Source organism: Meleagris gallopavo, chromosome 8 (genome assembly GCF_000146605.3).
Source record: "Meleagris gallopavo isolate NT-WF06-2002-E0010 breed Aviagen turkey brand Nicholas breeding stock chromosome 8, Turkey_5.1, whole genome shotgun sequence".
Lineage (NCBI taxonomy): Eukaryota > Metazoa > Chordata > Aves > Galliformes > Phasianidae > Meleagris > Meleagris gallopavo.
The window spans coordinates 8929814-8950495 of NC_015018.2; the positions used below are offsets into that span (position 1 = coordinate 8929814).

General features: G+C 38.2%; 1 protein-coding gene across 1 annotated transcript; it reads right to left on the minus strand.

Annotated features, from left to right (window-relative positions):
• Nucleotides 1-6700: 6700 nt before the first annotated feature.
• On the minus strand, nt 6701-11105 carry LOC104911914 (rho-related BTB domain-containing protein 1-like). The gene is made up of 3 exons (XM_031554359.1): nt 10880-11105; nt 10406-10509; nt 6701-8267 (listed from the first exon to the last, which is right to left on the minus strand). Exons 1-3 carry the CDS (start codon nt 11069-11071, stop codon nt 8264-8266), a joined length of 300 nt encoding a protein of 99 aa, XP_031410219.1. The 5' UTR covers nt 11072-11105; the 3' UTR covers nt 6701-8263.
• Between the last annotated feature and the right edge of the window lie 9577 nt (nt 11106-20682).

Below are 20682 nucleotides of genomic sequence, written 5' to 3' on the forward strand. Positions count from 1 at the left end.
GCCCTGTATGCAGAGAGATGATCTCTGCACATATAAACAGAGCACTAAGAAGGGAGGTAGAACTTGCCATTTTCTACTTTTACACTGCAGTTGTCCACAGGCTGTCATTACTTGCAACTGCTGACTGGATACCTGAGTGCAATTCAAAGATCACTGGTGCTCAGGAATTAGAAAGGAGTTACAAAGAACTCCAGAAAAGCCACACCAGCAGACAGTTTCTGAGTTGTTTAGAGGAATAACTTTACTGCATTCTTTTAGATAGTGGGGCTGTATCCTCTGCAATGCACTTTGTACAGCAGTGCTTCCAACATCTTTAATAAATAACCTGTTAAAAGGATTAATTGCCACAGAATTTACAGCAATGATCACTTCCACAATACAAGCAAAAATGAGTATTATAAAAACAAGGGCAATACTGCACAGAACAAGACAGTACCTTAAATCAGTGCAAGCACAAAAACATTTGAGAGCTTTTACAAGTTTTAAGAAAAGACAAAATATTTCAGTAAATAAAACCACTTTCTAAAGAACAAACATGAGGATTAAAGTTGGGAGTTCAGCCACCAAACCACTTGCCAGACCTAGCACCCTACTGGTGAGAAGTGCTTGAGTACTTGTCTCGGAGCATTCCTATCCTGGGGCAATTCCTTTATTTATAAACTAGGATGGGATTTATAAAGCAGTTTTCACACTCCTGGGTCTCTCATGAAAGAAAAACAAGAGCAACAAAAATTAAAATAGTAACGTTGCATTGAAACTCTAAGAAAAGACTGGGGGAAAGGAACATCGGGGGTGGTAGAGGGGACTTGTTAATACAGAGCTGATAGCGGAATAACCTCAGCAATACTACGTCTACCTCAGTTCTCTTTAATTTAGCACAATATGTTGTGTCTGTAGTTTGCATAATAGATACAGAAGGAACAATGAATCTTAGCATTTGCCTTCTAAATAATGGAATAGCTCTTCAGTACTGCTGCTCTCTACATTACACTGAGGGCACAGACATACCCAGCGGGGCTGCTTCTAAAAATAGCTGCAACAGAGCAGGTACTGCTGCGAGCGTAACTTTCATGCAGGAGAAATGCACCAGCTCCAGATCTGTACCTTATATAAACTACTGTCATATTTAGAGACAAGCCATTTTTCAAATTGGAATGTTATCTGCTAAATAGAGAGAGGTAAGTAGTCAAAACACGGGTCTTCTATGTAACTGAAGCAAACACCAATCAAATTTAAACTTGCTCTATTCAAGGTCACATAAGAATAAAACCTAGACTCCAGGAGAAATTTGCTTAGATTCCAGGAAGGAGGAATCAATGTGTAGCTACAATGAAAAATCTGTTAGACGTATTCTGATCTGCTCAATTGCTTAATTTAAGATGATCAGAATTGCCAGAGCAGGAAGCGTTGGCTGTCAGGCCAGCTCTAACTATAACTGAACAGTCTGTCTTGTGATTTTCAGAAACTGACACCTAAGCCAAGTAATTGCAGCCATGAGTACTCAACCTTCCTGACTCTACAAACCACAGGATACACATCTCTGAAACCAGAAGTAAAGAGAACTCTGCAGGAGCTCCTAGGCAGGAGATGACAACAGCTGCCCCCAGCGCTTGTACTGCCCAGTGCTGGGATGGCCACAGAGCTGGGCTCCCGAGACAAGCCAGGGCCGACCTGTTTCCTTGGCCAGGAAAGCCCCAGATCACTCAGCAGACCAGACCCAGTGAAGACGTGTGGTTGGGGAAATAATTCTTACTGCAAAACATTTACATCTGATGTGTGCCCAGCTTGCTCTAAACACAGCTATGGACAACTTATAAGAGACTTCTATGGACAAAGAAAGTAGGTCATAAACATTCTGAGATGCACACAAACGTAGTATTGCTTCAATGCATTCAGTGGTACATGTTTGAACATGAATAAGAAGAACTTTTCATGAAAGCAGCTACTTCACCATTCTTTTTAGCATTACTGCTGCTCAGACATTTGAACACTAAGAACAGCTCTTGCAGGTTTCTGCTATGGAGGATAAGGTATGAAAGCTATTTTAAACTTCAGAGAAGGAAAAAAAAAATGCCTCTGGAGCACCACATCTGTGGCAGGAATTAGTACATGGTGTGCTGCTACACGGGACATGTACGTGGGAGCTCCTAGTGTCTGAGATACGAACTTAGATACTGTAGAGACAGCAGTGCAAGTCACTGCAGAAAAGCAAGTACTACAGCAAAAAGACAAGACAGTTTTAAATTAGCAGCCTCATGGTTCGGCAGCAGTCAAGCTACAGGTAACTACTGCACCCATCTGAAGTTTCTCAGTAATTGCTACTATCAGAAACTCCCAAGGTGGGGGAGAAAAGGCAGTATATTAGCCATGTGACAAGCCATTCCAAAAGAGCTGTTAGAAGCAGCAGATAAAGTAATGTTTTCTATAGAAGGCTGCTTTCTGTAACGGAGTATTGAACTGGTTTGGGACTGGGATTTTTGAAGACTCATCTGCTTACATGCTATGTATACTCCTGAGCTGTGTAACGAGGTGCACTGCAGATATAGCTGCACATCATGCTGCTGAGCCATCTCTCAGTGACAAACTACTACATGATTTCATCTTAACTAATACCTTTATTTTAGATAAAATTTCAAGGAAACTGTGATATTAAATGGCATCTCATAAATTCTATGGCAAGTGTGCTTAAAAGTTTATCATTTTTTAGTCGAAAACTGGAGTTATAAACTATGGTGATAGCTGCAGATACTCTAATGTGGATTTATGGCTCATTAAAGAAAGAGGGTGCTTTCTGAAATGTATATGCTGCATTACTTATGAAGAAGTTCCCTCTAGTTTGTAATTTACAAGATAGTGGGAAGAACTTGCATGCAAGAACTGCTGGTTACATTTATGGGATATCGTCTGTCATACAGTCATGGAATATCATGGAATAATACTGTTTGGTTTGGAAAGGGGAAGAAATAAAGCTGAGGAATACAGAATGTGAAGAGGAGATGCATCTGATCTGGAAATAAATGCAAGGAGTAGGAAAGAAGGCAGGAGAAAGGCTGAACTGTATTGCAGTGCTATCTTTTTGTCTTTCTAGAAGACAAGTTAGAAGTATGCATTTGTTTTAGAGAGCTTAATTGAGACTCAAGAGACAAATCTGACAGAATCATTTTAAGGATAGACAAGTTATATTTTGTTTGACAAGAAGGCTGTTACATCTATTTATTCAAATGAAACTTTAAGAACAGACTAGATTTTTTTTCCCCTGTATCTAGATATCAGCATTCTCTGAGAAGATACAAAGAGAGTCTATTCTTAGAATTTTGAAGAGCAAGCTATATTGCAGAAGTTCATTCAAACAGCTAGACTCTTTTGATTTTACCTTAATCTTTACAGGTTGATTTATCAAGAAAATGTTGTTTTGCTTTTGCTCCTTCTGCCCTGATTTTTTTTTTCCCTACACGTCCCATAATTTTGCCTTGGAGTTCCTCACAGGATTGCATAGACTTTCAGCCACATGAATGAAAAGATTGTAGGACAGCCTGACTGTACACATCAACTGCAAACACAGTAGATTCAGCCCGTAGAAGACTACAAATTAAATCCAGAATCTCGTTTATGGCACAACAAAATCCTTCTGTATCTCTACATCAATCCTTTGAAGAAAGAGATTCACTTGATTATACAACATTTTGTCATACATGCATCTCACAGAGCTGCAAAAAACAAAAATAAAAACCCACAACCATTATGCAATCAGCTATAAGCAAGACTGATAATGTTTTCAGTAGAACTCAGTTTTTAGTAAATGCAGTTGCAGCCATCACATGAAATGAGAAGAAATTCATTAAGTGACTCATGAGCATAACAAAATGACCTGAAAAAACAGGACTTATGTGCATACACTCAAAGCAGAGGAGACAAGAGGAAAACTATATGCAGGGGGTGCCTAGCATGTGAAGAACTGAAGGTATCCAGGTAAGGCAGGGCAAGACCATGCAATGCCCTGGACGTGAGCAAGAGAATCAATTAGTTCTGTACTTTACCGACAGCAGTGAAGCTTCTTAAGTACTGGTGTAATGTGCGAAACTGTCAAAATGCCCTGAAATATATTCAGATTTTGTGATGAGTAGCATGCAGATCTATTGCTAAAATTTCTGTAACATCATTTTTAGTAAGAAACAAAAGTCATAAGATGATAAAGCTACCTTAGGAAAGCTGTATATTTCAAGGCTGTGGTTGAAAAGTGGAAGATTTTCCCATACATTCTTTACAAATAATACATCATTCTTAACTGTAAGCGTTTATAAAATCTCTATTTCCTTTGAGATACTTATGGAAAAAGTAGTGATGCATGTGCAGTGAATGGCAAAAAGTGGTTTGATATCATGAAGAATTAAGATACTTATCCTCCATAGCAGAAACCTGCAAGAGCTGTTCTTAGTGTTCAAATGTCTGAGCAGCAGTAGTGCTAAAAAGAATGGTGAAGTGGTCTGGAACAATGTAACGGGGAAAGCAATTTTATTTTTAATTTAAAGTACTTCTCAGAAAGCCTGGGGATTTGGTTCATTTTATTGTTGGCTTTAAGAAGTAAATTTAACCATAAGTCTGGTTCATCATTTGCATAAGAAAAATACCATCTTAGTGCCACACAGAAATGTGCAGATGGAACAGGCTGTCTGCAAACTACCTTAGTAGTATTCTAGGCCAAACTTTGCCAGTTTTCAACTCAGTAAAATTCTCCTTGGAATATGGTATGTTTGCACTTTACACATCCAAAATACATACTAAGCACATCCAGAGGAGCAGATATTGATTACTTCATTCCTAACAGGGGAATAAAAATTCCATGATAAATAGAATTATAGATAATTGGAGTCTGAAATTCTTAATTTGCAAAATCAATGTTTATAAAAGTAAGACACAAAGCTTGAACACCAAATCAAGGGAGAAGGATGGAAAAAAAAAAAAAGCCAGTAATACCATAAAAAAGGGACTAACAAGGATTTAGATAGTAATGTTTTTGTCAACTGAATGCTGCCTTTGGATGGAAGATTAAACAATGTAAACTCACAAAACGATGAACAAAACAGACACAGAGGGAAAGATTAGATTTGTATGCTTATTTTGTTATTTTCTGTTATATTTTCTGTAAGTAGGCAGCTTGCAGATTAGAACTACATGCTATTTGTCTATGGACACCCCAGCAACTTCTGTCAAGGAAACTGCAGCAAAATAAAGGCAAGAACAAATGAACCTCTTATTTACTCCCACATCATCCTCTTAAAAAATACCAGGAACTACTGCTCCATTAGAAACAATACCAAGTCTGAGGGAGGTAAGAAGAGATTTTGCTGAAATACTATTTGAACCAATGAAATTTAGAAGGAAAAAAACCCCTAAAGGTAAGGAATGGGTGTGAGTATAGAAAGCAAACAGAAAAATGAAGATCCAAAGCTAGATCCTAACATTCATATAAATGATGATTTTTTATAAGTGCTAATGAAAGGCAACAGTAGAAAGCCCAGGACAAAGAGAGGCAAAAGTCTAGAGCAGAGGAGAGAATTACAGAGTCTGGTTTGCATCCACTATGGGAGTAACTTCCGAAGTCATGGAAGACATGAAAATTGAACATTAACAGATGTTAGACAGACTTTTATTCTCTGGAGAGAAAAATAAAAACTTTTTTTTTTTTGCTTTTTTTGGGCTGTCACCAAAATCATTTATTACTTAAAAAAATAAAGCACACGACAAAAAAAACATAAAAAACAAGTACAGTTGTCAGGAAGTTTAAACTTGCAAGTTGATTTCAAGAAGTTATTGGTAAGTGAAATACACTTAAAATATTTATACGTGGTTGTGCAAGTGGTTTGTGTATCTTGATATATGCATAAGGAAATTCAGACTAAGAACTTTAAAGCAGAACTCTACCCAATAGATATTCACAAAGAAATAATTCACAGAGATCTACATTTCTGCAGAGTCAGTTATCAAGTTCAGCACTTCTGAAAGATTTTGCTTTTGTACTGCTGTCCTTAGGATAGAGCCCAAATACCTTCTTCCCATTCCCTCCCCCAAACAGTGATTTATGAGAACAAGGGAAAAAAGGAAAGCTGTGTAATATAGCAAATAATATTAGCTACATACTTTTTCACTCCAGTCAAGTAAGACTTGAAAACTTTGGAACATTAGAAGTTTTTCTCTACTGTATGTCAAACAGAGCCTCAGACCTCACTGAAAGTTCATTAGGTACACATACTTTCAAGGAAAGAAGGACTCCTAACCACAATTCCAAGCTCTTTCTATTCACAGTATGGAGCCATGGCAGCATGCAGAGAAGACAAATAATAGATCTGCACTGATTTTACTGCTTTAAGTACATAAAGCAAATACTTACACATTGATTGAGTGGAAACATCTGAAATGTTAGTGTACATAATGAAAAAAAATAGTGCATATATACTCCATATCAAAAGAAAATCTCTTGAGAATGTGATCTATGAAACTCTACTTATTATAGTGTTTCTTGGGGGTGACCAACTCAAAAGAAAAAATATTTTGCATCAAATATCAAAATTTTCTTATAGTACTTCAGAACTACTTGATGACGGACCTGAATAGTCTATAAACCACTGTAAAGCACAGGAAAGACTCAAAATGTTGGTAATTGAAGATGATTTGAAGATACAGCGTGTCATTTTTTTTTTTGTGGCAGCTAAACTCTCCAGAAGTAAGCAATTAAAGCAAAATAAAATACATATCTGGAAACAGGTGGATTCTCTACCAGCTGACTCTGTCAGTAGAGCAAAAAACTCTTCTAAGTGCTACTACTGCAAAGATGCATCTCTGCAGTCTCCCTCCAGCCTCCGCCAGTAAGAGACCAGTAAAAGGTATGTGCAAATAGGATCATTATTCTAATATAAAAATAGCAGAATTCCTTGTCCTGTGAAAAGTGTGGGTTTTTTCAAAGCATTTCTGAAATCTTACTCCTCTGAACAAAGCAGAGGAGCTGCTGGTTCATTCCCAACTTCAGCTCAGACAGCAAGTAACAGATGATCTAACTGATCTAACTAAAGGCACAGTTGCACACAATGAAGACACCCACTTCACTCTAATCTTGCCAAATTTCCTGAACTCAAATAACATTTTACGTCAAAGTTACCTGGGCTATGTTGTTAGAGAAACACTGTCATCGCTGCTTTTTAAGAAAACCAAAAAAACAGCAGCAACAAAACCCAGCTTAAACAGATTGGCAAAAATCTTCAACTTATCGGTGATAAACGCTTTTTCTTATGGACTCATTTCAGCAGTGATCAAAATGTGTGTTTCTATGGATTCAATTACATGGAAGTAAACTGTTAAGAAACCTGTAACCATAGAGGAAAAGATGAATTCATGTGTACCTCTGTGTACATACAATATCAACAAAGATTATGAAGTCCATTCAGAACAGAGGTAATACTATGAACATATTTTAAGAAGCTCTGTCAGTAGTTTCACAGAAAGGCTCATTCACATTTGTAAGTCACGAGGAAAAAGCCGTTTGCTGCCCAATCTGTATGAACAGATTTTGTTTGGTCTACAGCTCATACTTAAGTTGCAAGTAAATAAGTCATCCTGGCTACACTAGCTGACAAACCACACTCGTAGTATTGAGAACAAATATTTGATCAAGACTGAATTAACTCTTGATTTCACAAATGAGCTCTGTGCTTGTGCTTACACATACTAGAGCTGCATATATAAAAAAAACTTTGTAGGTTATTAATCAAACTGTGTTGGAATATGTTTACATGAGGGGAAAAAGAGTGCAAGCCAATCTTTTTCCTGTTCTGCTTTTAGAATTAATTTGAACACAGCAACAAGTTGACATGTATTCAAAATCATTGGATTTTCTGTCCAAAAAAAAATTGGAAGAAGGATAGATAGTGAATCCTGACAAATTGAAAGAAGTGTAAAGATGTTTTCTTGTCTTCAAACACGCAGTTTTGTGCCTCCCAGGGACACTGGTAAATCATTACAACCTCCCTTTTCCTCCTGTAATCTGCCAGGATCTGTTTCCCAAAGCTCCTGTAGGATTGTGATTACTATACTAAACACCACACAGTAGAGCACAGACTGATCTCACTCCCCACACTTTCATTTTAAAGGATGACACTATAAATATTAACCATTCCATCCTCAGTGGTATTGAAATATGTTTATTTCTTCCTCTCTCACACACACAAACATAGTTAAAAAACAGTCCTTTTGCCAATCTTCTTTAATGCTTCTATCTGAAAAATAAAGAATTAAGAAGGATTTATCTTTGCCGCAAGTCCTCTTAACTGTTTGCCCTGTCATTTATAGCATATCTATTTATGTAGCATTTTGCAAAACTGTATGGAACAATCTTTTCCAACGTGCAGCAAGTGAATTAATGACCTGCTGGTTCTTGTTACACCATGTTTAGAACAATTAGAGGTCTTGGCTGAGTGCTCGGCTGAAATAAACCTTCCCTTGCACAAGGAGCACATGCATAAAATGGTTTTGTAGGGAATTGAAGGAATATCTCATTAAAGAACCTTTCAGACAGTCTGACACTGAGTACCTCTAGGTGTAGCCTGGAGCAGTTTAGTATAAACTGTTCGCTGCAAGATTCGACTGCACTATGAGTAGACTGTGGCTCAATGTATGCTATTTAAAATGAATTCCTATAAACATGAATATTCAGTATTTTTTTTTGAATGGTTAAATGTTTAGAAATGCTAAAATAGGTAAAATGTTAAACAGCTGGCTTAAAACACTGGTATGCATATATATTTTTCAAGTCCCTGATCATTGTTTACGACTGGGAAACTTCAGAACCAAAATTATATTTATAAGAGAGTTTCCAGTGATTTACTTTATTATGAGACTTGTAGAAGAAAAACCACTAATGGCACAGTAAGTTTTCAGAACAGCCTTTTGAAGTTGACCAGGTACAACAAACCTGACTCTACATACACTCAGTTCTGCTACCATCACATATGAATCCCTGTGTTTGTATGATTAATCCTGTAAGATCTTAATTTATTCATGTCTTCCTTGGTGTTTGCAGGATTAGACAATAAGTATGCTGTTTTTCCCCTCTCCCATCCTGTCAGCAAACAGTGGATCAGAGTTCAGAACATGCCTGATTTTGTTCTTGTAATCTCTAGTAATCTTCTCAGTGGCACAGTATCTGTTGCAGAATATCAGGAGGCCACACCAAAGAGGAACAGTCAGAGGAACCATTAAGTTACACCCAAATTTATCAAAGTAGGCTTCATATGCTGCCAAATGTTAAAATGGTATCTACTCACATACTGGAGCAGCACTGAGTATTAAATCAGTGCTAACCTTGAAGTCACACACAGTCCTTACTGACAAATGGTACATGTTCTATCCCCATGTATTGCTGTGGTGCTGCACCTTAGCTCCTGACACAAACAAAATTCAAGCTAATTCATGAAAGCACACTACTAATACAGGGCTGTATGCAAAGGATAGTTTGTCCCAACTGCTATATAGTTTTGTACTTTGAAAATTTAACAATTGAATTCAACCACAGAACCCTTCTGCAGTGGTTCTGAGGGATGAAGATAAGACCATCATCTCCCAAAGGTGCTCGTTTCATCGTGTAGTGAGGGAAAAGTAAGTATGTTTTGGCAAAATGTAATCTGAAGATAGGACAGACACTATACAACTGAACGGGTACAACCAGTCATTAAAAAAAAAAAAAAAGTTAGAGAAGGAGAAAAATATGTGAGGATTGAGACCTTGTTCTTGTTAGTTACTTGCTAGTTGTTCCTCGCTAGTTATGGAAAAATCAAAACTATTCAGACCCCATCCTCTTCAGCTAAACATTTGCTCCATAGAGGTAGTCTGCTGTCATTATATCCGCATACAGAAGTACCTCACCTTTCATGGAATGGGCTCGGCTCATTTGGTGTGAGCTGTCCATTTATGCGAGCTGTTCAATCAACATGGCAGGTTTTGTTACAAGAAATATTCCAATGAATACTAATAATGGTTCCCAGTATCTCTGCTTGTTCTTTCAGCATTAAGTAGGCAATTACATCATATGCTCCTTAATCAGGCAGGGAATACTGATGTTCAATTTTGTAAAACCATGATCTTATTTTTGGGAATGTTCTTTAAAAATTGAAATGGGACAGTTGTTGACAGAGCTTAGCAGGCATTTCAAGGAAATATTGTGTAGTAAAACTGCACTGCTTTTAAAATATTTATCTCTTTTTAATCCTTCTGGTATATAATCCTCTTTCCAGTAGGCAAGAATAGGAATACCCTTGATTGTTTTTAATTCCTTGCTTTCAAAAATCAAGATTTGCAAATGTTTATGCTCTAAATTTTACTACAAGTACTATTTAAAGTTTAGCCTGGATCAACTTACCTTCCGTAAGCAAAGCGCCTGTCTTTGTGGTGGTCCCCAAACGTATCCCACAGCCTGAGAGAAACACTCACTTCATCCACAACATCTCGTGAGCGTTCAAGGACCTAAACAGAGCACAACTTATGTTCTTCTCCTCCATCAAACGAGTACATTTCTAATTTGCCTTGTAAGGAGATTCAAAACATAGTACATCAAGAGTATATCAGTGAATGCTATATTTCATAAAATATACAATCAGTATATTTATCTTCTAAAGATAGTTTTAATTAAAAAACAAACCAACCAACACACTTTGGAATGACAGACTCAGGGACATGACAGCCCTCCTTGCTTTCCAGACCATGGCTGCAGCAGAGACCACACACGCAATAAATCTGAGTGCACTGTTACATTTTGACAGGGAAAGGCTAGCCAGTAAATATTAGTGCAACCTCAAAGCATGCACTCCCTATTCTATAAACCTGCAGTCCTTACCTCTTGGCAGACACGGTACTGATCAATGGCCCAGACTGTTGGTACATGAGTTGCCAGCAGCTGATACTGAGTCAAGGTTGTATTGCATGCTCTTGCACAAATTAGACGAGTCTTCCCCACTGCATTGTCTCCAACCACCACACACTTGATAGTTTCAACGTTGGGTCTTTCGTAGTCCATGTCAATGTCCATTTACCAAAAACTGTAACAAGACAGTTAAAATTATTTTCTACCACTGTACAAATAATGTTATTTAGAACCTTCTAATTCTAACCTAGAAGTAGACACTTCTACTTCTTCAAAGATGTCTGAGAAAGACTTAAATCTCAAGGAAATGTCTGTAGCTGTACCCAAGCATCCTTTAAATACTGCACAGTTATGCAAATGCAGGACTATTTTGACCACAGTCAGTTTATGCTTTTCACATGCTATTTTCACTTCAGTTTCTGTAAACAAAGCCTGTTTGCAGAAGCCAGATCTTGGTGAAACAAGGACAGCTAGCACAAACTTACCTCTTGCTAATACTTTTTATGCTAAGAAGGGGAAAAGACTGGACATCAGTGGGTTCAACCTGAAAGATTCTAGTATAAACTTGCCTTCCGTAATCTTACCCATTCAGGATTTGATTTAGAGCTCTCCAAACAATATTGCTAAGACCAAGTCACACAGATGGTTTTAGTTTTATGCACACAATAAAACAGACTTTGTAAGACTGCTCCAGAGACTGTTCTCTACAAACCATGGCTCCTATTAATTCCTGCACATATTACGTACTCAATTTTCCAAGGAAGTTTGTAAAGATCAGGGAGTCTAATGAAACCAAACAGCCCTGCAGAAACTTCCAAATGTGCTCACATATACCAATAAGCTTTTTTACATGATGCTGAAAAGTAAAGAGATTTTTGAAGATGCAATCCTGATTCTGAAAGGTATTACTGAAAGTATTTACTTACATATCTTTGGCAATTTATTGATTAAACACCTGGGTATGAATATAAGGTGGAACAGAAGGATATTTGAAACACTAAAATTAACCTTGCCTGTTTTCTACAGAAGTCTTTCATTTTCTAATAAAGGGATGCAGGATCACAGCTTTTCATTTTCCAGTGTCTAATCGTCTCTCTTCAGCAATCTGGTCTCTGCTGGGGAATGTAGTCAAGGCGGAGGAGAAGAGAAAGTACAAGGCACAAACATGTTCAGAAAGACCTGCCTAACTGCTATTTTAGCAACAAAACCTACAGCAGTTTAACTGACAAAATACAGACCACCATCTGGAGTGATGATGTCTTTTTTTTCCTGAGAAGAAAAAGTACAACAGATAAATTGCTGCGTGTCTTTGTTTCAACAGCTTTTTTAATACTTGTATCTCATTTGCTCCTAAATATAGAACATATATTAACTGTTAAGGTACTGAAAATATGAGATACAAGCTGTTCTGGTGGTCATTTTTCATTGTATCAGAGGCACTATCATATTTAGTATCATATTTAGTAATTTGGAATCAAACACTAATTTTAATATGTTTCATTACTTTAACTGAAATAAACAGACAAACAAAAGTCAGCGTTAGGACTAAATGTTATCCAAAGATTGTAAATTTTGAGCATAGATTGCAAAAAAAAACATTTCATGGCCATGACACGGTTATTTTCATCTGTGAGGAATTAGAGATCACAGTGACAGCTGTACAAGAGTGAGTTTATGCCACTGCTGTGTCACTCCAATATGTTTTCACAAACATTGAATGCTACAGGAAAAGCCATAGCACTGACCAGCACATAAGAATACATTTTAGAGAGTTATACTATACTAGTCTGCAACACAGGCCCAGAAACTCTAGAGTAGATCATGTGGTTTCAAGCATACGTGTGCACTATTTACTTCATGTAAAATGTAATGGCCTTGTGATAGTATGCTTTGTTGCCACAGAAGCTTTAGCTGATAAGGAATGAAAGCTATTAAGATATCACCTTTATCCCTTCATTTGAGTTGTGAAAGGTGAATTGCCATGGGCTAAAGGACTACAGAGACTTTCCAATTACTTCTGCCATCCAACCACAGCTGCTCGCTGCATGCAAGCTCTTATGAGGCTGATGCCTGGGATGGATCATGAGCTTTGTATGATCACAATTAATCCAAGTATAAGAATGCCAGAATGAGAGATAACTCTTTTTTCCTTTCACCCACCCCTTCCAAGTATACAGCTACAATATAAACAAAAGACCACAAATAATGTGGTGTTTTCCACATTACAGAAAATAACATTATTTGTACACTACTGCCTGAAAGCCAGGGCCCTGAACGAGTAGCAAAAAAACCGAAAAGATTTCAATATGCAATCTAAAATAGTTTCATTTCACATCTGAGAATAGAGAATAACCCCCAACACATTATGTGGTATTAAATTGCTTCATATTTTATTCATGCATGGACTAGACATCACAGATGGAATGTGTTTACAAGGCTGGAAAACAAAATGAAGGCACATGGCCAGCCAGCATGGCTGGTTGGTTTTAAACTACCAAGCAGAGTGGTGCCCAAGCAATTTTTCCTCTAGCCCAATATTCCATTAAAATGCTGTTATTCCAATTAGCTTTTTGTAAGAATCTGATTTTAAAATTTTTCAAGAATTCTGAAACTGTAGTTCTGCAAAATTACACTACAGTTTGGCACAAAATATGGATTAAGTACTGAGCTGGGAAAGCAAGTTTAAAATAGGAAAATCTTAATAAAGTTAACAAGAGAAATCAGTGCACTTATTTGAGAATCCTAGAAAAGAAACACACAAAAATGAAATTTAAAAATGAGTTGTGTTTCTTTTTTTTTAATTATTATTATTTCTGATATACTTATTCAATAAAAGCAAAGTTATCCTAGAACTCAGACACAGCGTGCCTGTATTCTCTGCTGGAGATCAATGGCAGTCTAATGAAGATATTTTTAGCATGACTCAACAGCGCACAGGACAGAGATTAAAATAAACTGGGAATAAAAACAATGCTAAAGCTTTGTGGCTCTGCTAAGAAGAGCTCTTAAAACCATTCCAGTGGATATGGAGTATCTCTATACTGAAAATGCAGATCACTTTAATATTGTTCAGTAGTTTTCAGAAGGAGAATAGCAAACAGAAAGACAGGAAAAGACTCCTGAAGAAGCTAACAGAAATAAGCCTGGCCAGATATTTAGACACCTCAAACAAAAACTGACAGTAACAGTGCAAACAATTTCCAAAATGTGTACATTAAATGCTTGTAAACGTGGCTAGAGCCTTTTGGGGTACAGGAATGGTCATGAACAGGAATATGTACAAGACCTTAAAGATACAGCCATAGTCAGTTTGGTTTGTTGTATTTTTAAGATATCCTCTAGGTTAGGCTTATGTTAAACCTATTATATAACCAGCCTGATTAAAAATGCTAAACATGTATTTGCAAAACTTAAATAAATCTAAAATGAGCTCTGAAAGGCTGGTAACATCTGAGAAAACCAACAGGAGCTAAAACAAAACTGGTTAGGCAAGAGCAATCCAGCTTACATGCAGCTTAAGAAAAAACAGCATAACATTCCAGGACCAATGAAACACTAGTCAAAACCGACCTACAACCTGCAGTACTTCAGTTTACCAATAAAAGAAAACTGGAGAAAGTAAGAGGAAAGTTACTGGAAGTGTGACTGGTCTCAGAGAGGATGCTGGCAAAAAAGACATATAAAAACTGAAAGATCAGCAAATGAGGAGCACTGAGAAACCTACAGGGGGAACCATCAGATGAAATACAGCTGTTCCAACACAGAAAGCAGTGAAAGATTTCCTCCTTAATCTAGTTCCAAAGAAAGATGAGAAGATGGATGGAAATGAAAAAGGATAACCACAAGAATAACATAGGTTCACTAAAACCTCTCAGGATGTTTCTGTTTTTACGTTGTCACCTGTGCTTATTTGTGTATCATGGGGGACAGAGGCAGCCAAAAATTAGCAGATGTGAGCAGACTCAGAATCTGAGATAAAACCATTTAATCAGTTAACTTCATTAGCAGGAAAGAACTATTCCAAATAAAGCTGATTTATTTCCAAAGAAATGTAAGGTTACTGCACTGAACCATGTCTTGCAGACTGTTACAGACACTAATTGCTTCCTCTGTTGCTTCACTCAAATTGCTGAAAGGTGCCTGTTTTTTTTTGTTTCATTTTTCTCACTGTTGAGCCAGTTGCTTCTATCGCTACGATACAATAGTGGTTATTATGGAAAACAGTCCTTCTGAGTTAGCCTCAGTAAAGAAACACTGTTTACTAGGGAAATTTTCCAAAAGATCTATAGATGAAGCCTACCTATAGTACGATAGTTGATCAGCTGTTGTACTGGGACACAACAGACACACATCAGCTCCTCTCTCTCTCTCTCTTAGCATAAATTTAAAGTATACTTATATACAAAATCTAACTTAATCGCCTTAATCGTGAACCTGTCTTGATTTACAAATATACTTTAATATATTTAAAACTATAACTGCACTTTTCTCTGCTGGAAAGAAAGTGGATGATGATCCAAATCCAACAGCAAGTTTCCTGTATGTTCCCTGCCACCCCTATAAAATCCTATGTGGGATCAGGAATCCACCCATATGGATCTTACTACTTATGTAGCTAACTGCCTACTTTGAAATATCGAGATGTTTTACATCATCACTTAACTCATACAAAACATAGACAAGATTGGAAGAACAGCCGCTAATCGTCAGCTGTTTTCAGCAAAACATCACAGATAAATCACCAAAACTACCTGCAGTAATCAGTGATTATAGAGTGACTCTGCAGATGTTTACTTCTTATCTCAGTGCTTAAGCACGTCCAATAGGAGTGAGACAGCATCTGAAAACAAGCAAGCAGGTTACTTAGCTCTCACATTAAGAGCAAACCCTTAAGCTGAAGGCTCAGAGTGACAGCATGTCAGGACCTTGACTATTCCATAAAGTTTTTAAGTTATTCCATGGGAAAAACAAAAATCAGTAATTCCAACCCGGCTCAAGTTCACTAACCAAATGTGCAAAACAGAAAGGCCTTTACACAAACAGGTGGCCAATCAAAACTACATCATCACAATTACTACAGGAATCTAATGGGAAGAGACACTGAAATCCACACCACATAATGTAGATAGCTTGAGTGGGAATTATTTCAAAAACTCAGGCTAGCAGAAAGGTGGTAAATCCATCAACATCAAACAGCTCTGATTTGGGGAAAGAGTAGTGGGCAAAAAGGCTGGTTTGTGGCTAGGTTCAAATCAATAAGGAGGTTAGGGTCTCGTCAAGTATATTAATAAAATAAATCACAACACAGTACGAAGTACAAGATACCCTGTACCAGCTGCTGAAAGGATGATAAGGATGTTATCACAAAACATCCTTAACAAGGTATAAATATTAGGACTATTACTAAATTGCAGGTGGACCAAAGGAGCAACTGCTAAGGCAAACACAAGAAAACCCTATACCACTTCAGAATCAGGGAAGCAAAGGGTGACAAGATTTGAGGTGAGATCAGATAACTAGGTCAGCAGGGGCCATTATTCCCATCCAGGATGATGAAGCGTTGCCCTGTTCCATTATTTGAAGTTCTGTCAACTTACCTTGAAGGTGAACTAGGAAAAGAGTGAAAAAGAACAAACTGATGTGGGAGTAAGAAATTCAGGGCTGAATGCAGATTAGAGCTCTTTTGTGGTTACTTTTGTGATAGCACAACATCTTTTAAGCACTTCCTTGGATAATCTAAAAACAGTGATATTCTTGAGACTCCCAAAATGTGCAGTTCACAAAGGGCCTGTCTGTGTGTTACACTCACAGACATTTGGAGACAATACGGAACCAAATGCAAAGCTCAACATCAGACTTGAACTATGTCAGTCTTCTAAAAGGTTCTGGAAGACCTGAAGTGCAAAGTCAACAAGCTGATTAGTCTGAGCAGATTACGTATTACTTTGACCTGTTACATACATTGCAATATCCTCTGTGCAGAGATCATCTCTCTAGAAATTAATCCATGTAGCAGGTGAAGGACGTTTAGCCATTTCTGAAGGCAGGTATCTGGGATGAAACTGTGCTGTGGATGAGTATGCAATACTGCTACCTCTCCTTTCACCAAATCTTCCCAGTCTACCTCAAGAACAGGCCACAACACGGAACAGTGCCTTACTGCTCCTTTTGTTTCTTCCTTTTTACCACACAGACATATGAGGAAGGGTGACCACACTGGACCCAACTCTGTAAAGAGGGGATAGATGGTATATTATTGATTTATGGCTCTCATATAGTTTTGCAAATGTGTTCTGTCAGGATTCAGGATAGAGCTGGCTCCAACTGACTGCTCTTACCCTTTACCAGGGATTACAGCAGCAGATGTAGGGGACTAGGCAGTGCGCAACCTCTAGCATTGCTGTGCATCCTGTATAATACGGCATAACAATACAAACTGAAGTCAGCTGCAGCTGATGTGACTAAAAGTGTATGAGAACCCAATAACTGAAAAGCAGACAATAACCATTTGGACCAGGTGGTAATCACCACCAAAAAGCTGTTACCCATAGAGCAGCCACATACAAAATATTGCTGTGCACTAAATCCCTAGACTATTCCTCCTTGTGCAGCAAAAGATTGTGTTCCAGTAGCAGATTAAGGGTGTACCACCACTACCATTTTAGTTCAGACAAGAAAACATTTTTGAAGCAAATATCCCAGGCACTGTCACTTACTATGCTTTGGTTTACATCAGGAGCAGCCACAGAGTGCACAAACTGAATTCATTTCAGATTAATCTTAAGTGAAAGATAAGTTACCCACCACTAACAAATAAATGTTCAGTTCCCATCAGATGAAAGGTAATCCCTGCAGTCCCTGAAACATGTGCTGCATGGACACTGGGTCCTCGGCACCAACATTTTCATCTGCAGATACGATGCTGACACACCACTTGACCCATTAATACACATGAAGCATCAGATGCCTTGGCTTCTCATTCGGTATTTGGATCAGTATTTCAGAGGCAAAGCTGCAGCTGAATACTCAGTGGCTACAATGCTCAAGAGTACCTGGGATAAAGTATAAAACTTGGGATTAAAGGGAGAAGCCTGATTCAGCACTACTGGGTTTTGTGATAATAAACACCATGAAATCCCTAATTTTACTCTTATGTAGTTAAGTTTATTAAACTGCAGATACTGTATTAAGGTTGTTACTGATTTTACCCACTATAAAGACAGGTGCTGACACTGTATGCTCCCTTTGCTCCCTTTGGTACGTTACTCTAAGCAGTACTCCCAACTGGGAAAAATGAGGGAAAAACAACAAAATAACCAACCCAAAAGAAAGACATTCTCCCAACTCCCGCACATTTCTGTGGGGAAGCATTTATCCTGTTTTGCTAGAACTACAAAGAAAAATATTCTAAAGACGTTGGTGACTTTCTAGCACAGGAAGCTGTCCCAGAAATCACTTCCCGTGATTTTTTCCTTCCAAAAGACAGAATCAGGTTCTCGTTCCTCGAACTTTAGGTGACACTTCTCATATATTTTGTTAATCAGTGATGTTTTGGAAAGATTTTTTTTGTAATTTTATTCACTCTCACATATGATTGCTACAAGGAAACTGTAACAGGTGCAATAAATCTCCAGATGACTCTCTCGCTCTCTCTCTCCCTGTGTATACACACACACCTAAACACTGACTAGAAAAGTAAATCTTGCCAGATAGAAGACTTTAGATAAATGCTACTTTCAGATTCTGGATCAAATTCTGAATTTATATCTCAAATGCAAATCCCATGATGCTCACTGAACTGTGATGGGAAGAAGTATATATGAAGTCGACTTGTAACATGTAGTTGCCATATAGAATTTTTATTTTTGTAAAGAAGACAGAAATTGCTATATTGTATCTTTTATGTCAGATGAGACAAGAAAGAAAAAAATAGAAAGGTATTAGATGGAAACCAAAGGGAATCTGCAGTTTAATTTCACAAACCTACCTCCAGTAAGAAAGGGTGCCACTATCACCACATGTACCCCAGGCTGCACCAATTCCAGCCTGCACACTGTACCACCATCCACTCCTCACACAAGGTTTTGAGCTTTTTTAGGTAAACTCAATGAATGATCCAAGGGTGCTTTCACACTGATCTGACTAGCTTCTCAGTCTCAGTGATGCCTTGCTGTGAGTGCTGCAACTGCTGTATGCAGCAATGACTGTTCAGCATTACTTTTCCTTCTCTAAAGTGCTCTGCTTGGGAGCAAGTCCAAAGTACATACTTTCTACAGCATTTGTGTACTCTTCTGGCAGAACAGGTGGGAGCAAGGGAAGGACATGTCAGACACCTGTTACTCCTTTCCTTTCCTAATTCAAGGCTTCTCCGTCCTTTCAGCTCCATCAGCACAGAGCAACATCTGGATGCAGGACTTGAGGATTTTTCCTTAAGTGAACAAAATCTATTAGCAAAGAGTCAAACATTGGGATTTACTGGTCAAACGATGAGCTCTTTCTCTCAGTATAATACTCTACAGTATTTGTGAAGCTTGGGAGTTTTAAAAGGGCAGGAGATTTAGAAAGCTATCCAGAGTTAAAACTGATGTTTATTTCTTCTTGGATAAAAATACTTCTACACATCTGAGCATGTCCCAGATCTTACGCTCTGTAAGTACAATGTCTCTAAGATAAAGAATCCTGTATAAATATTCAGTTCATCAAGTTATTTTTTCTGCGAATGGATACATCACAGACCTGATACATAACATCAGGCGTACAAATCCAAAGTGCATAAGAGAGAAACATAACTTAGTGAGAGAGGGCCTTGCTAAACTATTAAAGAGAAATTAAGGTGCTCTGTTTCCATACACCGTGATCCTGAAGTATAGTCTGTATACAGATAGATCCCATTCAGTTGCTACTCACGCTAAACAGTCATACAGCAACTCTATGTCTGTAGGTTGTAACAGCGGTGTTTTCCTCCCCACGCACAAAATTTTTGCCTAGAAATAGTGCTGGCTTAAGAACTTCCATTGAACGCACTGAACCAACTAATTTCCAGCCCAGCTTCTCTTACAGCTCAAGCTGAACATTTGGCTTTGTGTCAGCTGTGTGTCCTGAAATAGTACACAAACTGAGGATGAACAAAGTCATTGAGAATATTCTGGCATCACTTCCTTGCTCACACTGTGACCATATGTAGAGCTTCAAGGGCTTTTTAAAATTGTTATTACCATTGTTAAGCAAGTATATTGATGCCTTTAGTAGCCTGCATAGTGCTTTGACCAGCAGAAGGCAACCCCGAGCTCTCTCACTAGTCCAGTTCAGTTTGTCAGCGACCGGCTTCCTTTCACCCTAGGCACTGGATGCCACAGTATCCACTGAAGGTTGACTTAACAAATCAATGTCTACTCCCGTTTTCCTTTGCAGCCCCTTTCTGTGGTCCTCGGACAGGCCCAAGCCGACAGACACCTGATAATCTGTGTGCTGCGAGCCCCCCATAGCAATCTCCTGCTGTTGTCACAGCAACCCACAACAGACTCCACAAAGCAGGAGAAAAGAAGGGGGAAATAAAGAGAGAGAAAGAAATCTTTCCAAACCTTCAGGTTTTTAGAAAATGACACTAGAAGTGCCAAGCACCAGGAGGTTTCTGCTTCTCATACGCATCATCTAATTTTGTCTTGCATCTCGTGGCCTCGCTGTTAGAGGAAGCGAGAGAGACCGGCTTCATCAAGGACTCGGCTCCCTCTCACCTCGGGGGAGGGGAGAGCGCACCTGCGGGGACAGGGACCGCG

Excerpts from the sequence above, each read along its gene's own strand:
- LOC104911914 (XM_031554359.1), bottom strand. The coding sequence starts at position 11,071 with ATGGACATTGACATGGACTACGAAAGACCCAACGTTGAAACTATCAAG. Across the intron at positions 10,510-10,879 it reads AGTACCGTGTCTGCCAAGAG|GTCCTTGAACGCTCACGAGA; the intron begins GTAAGGACTGCA and ends TGCTCTGTTTAG.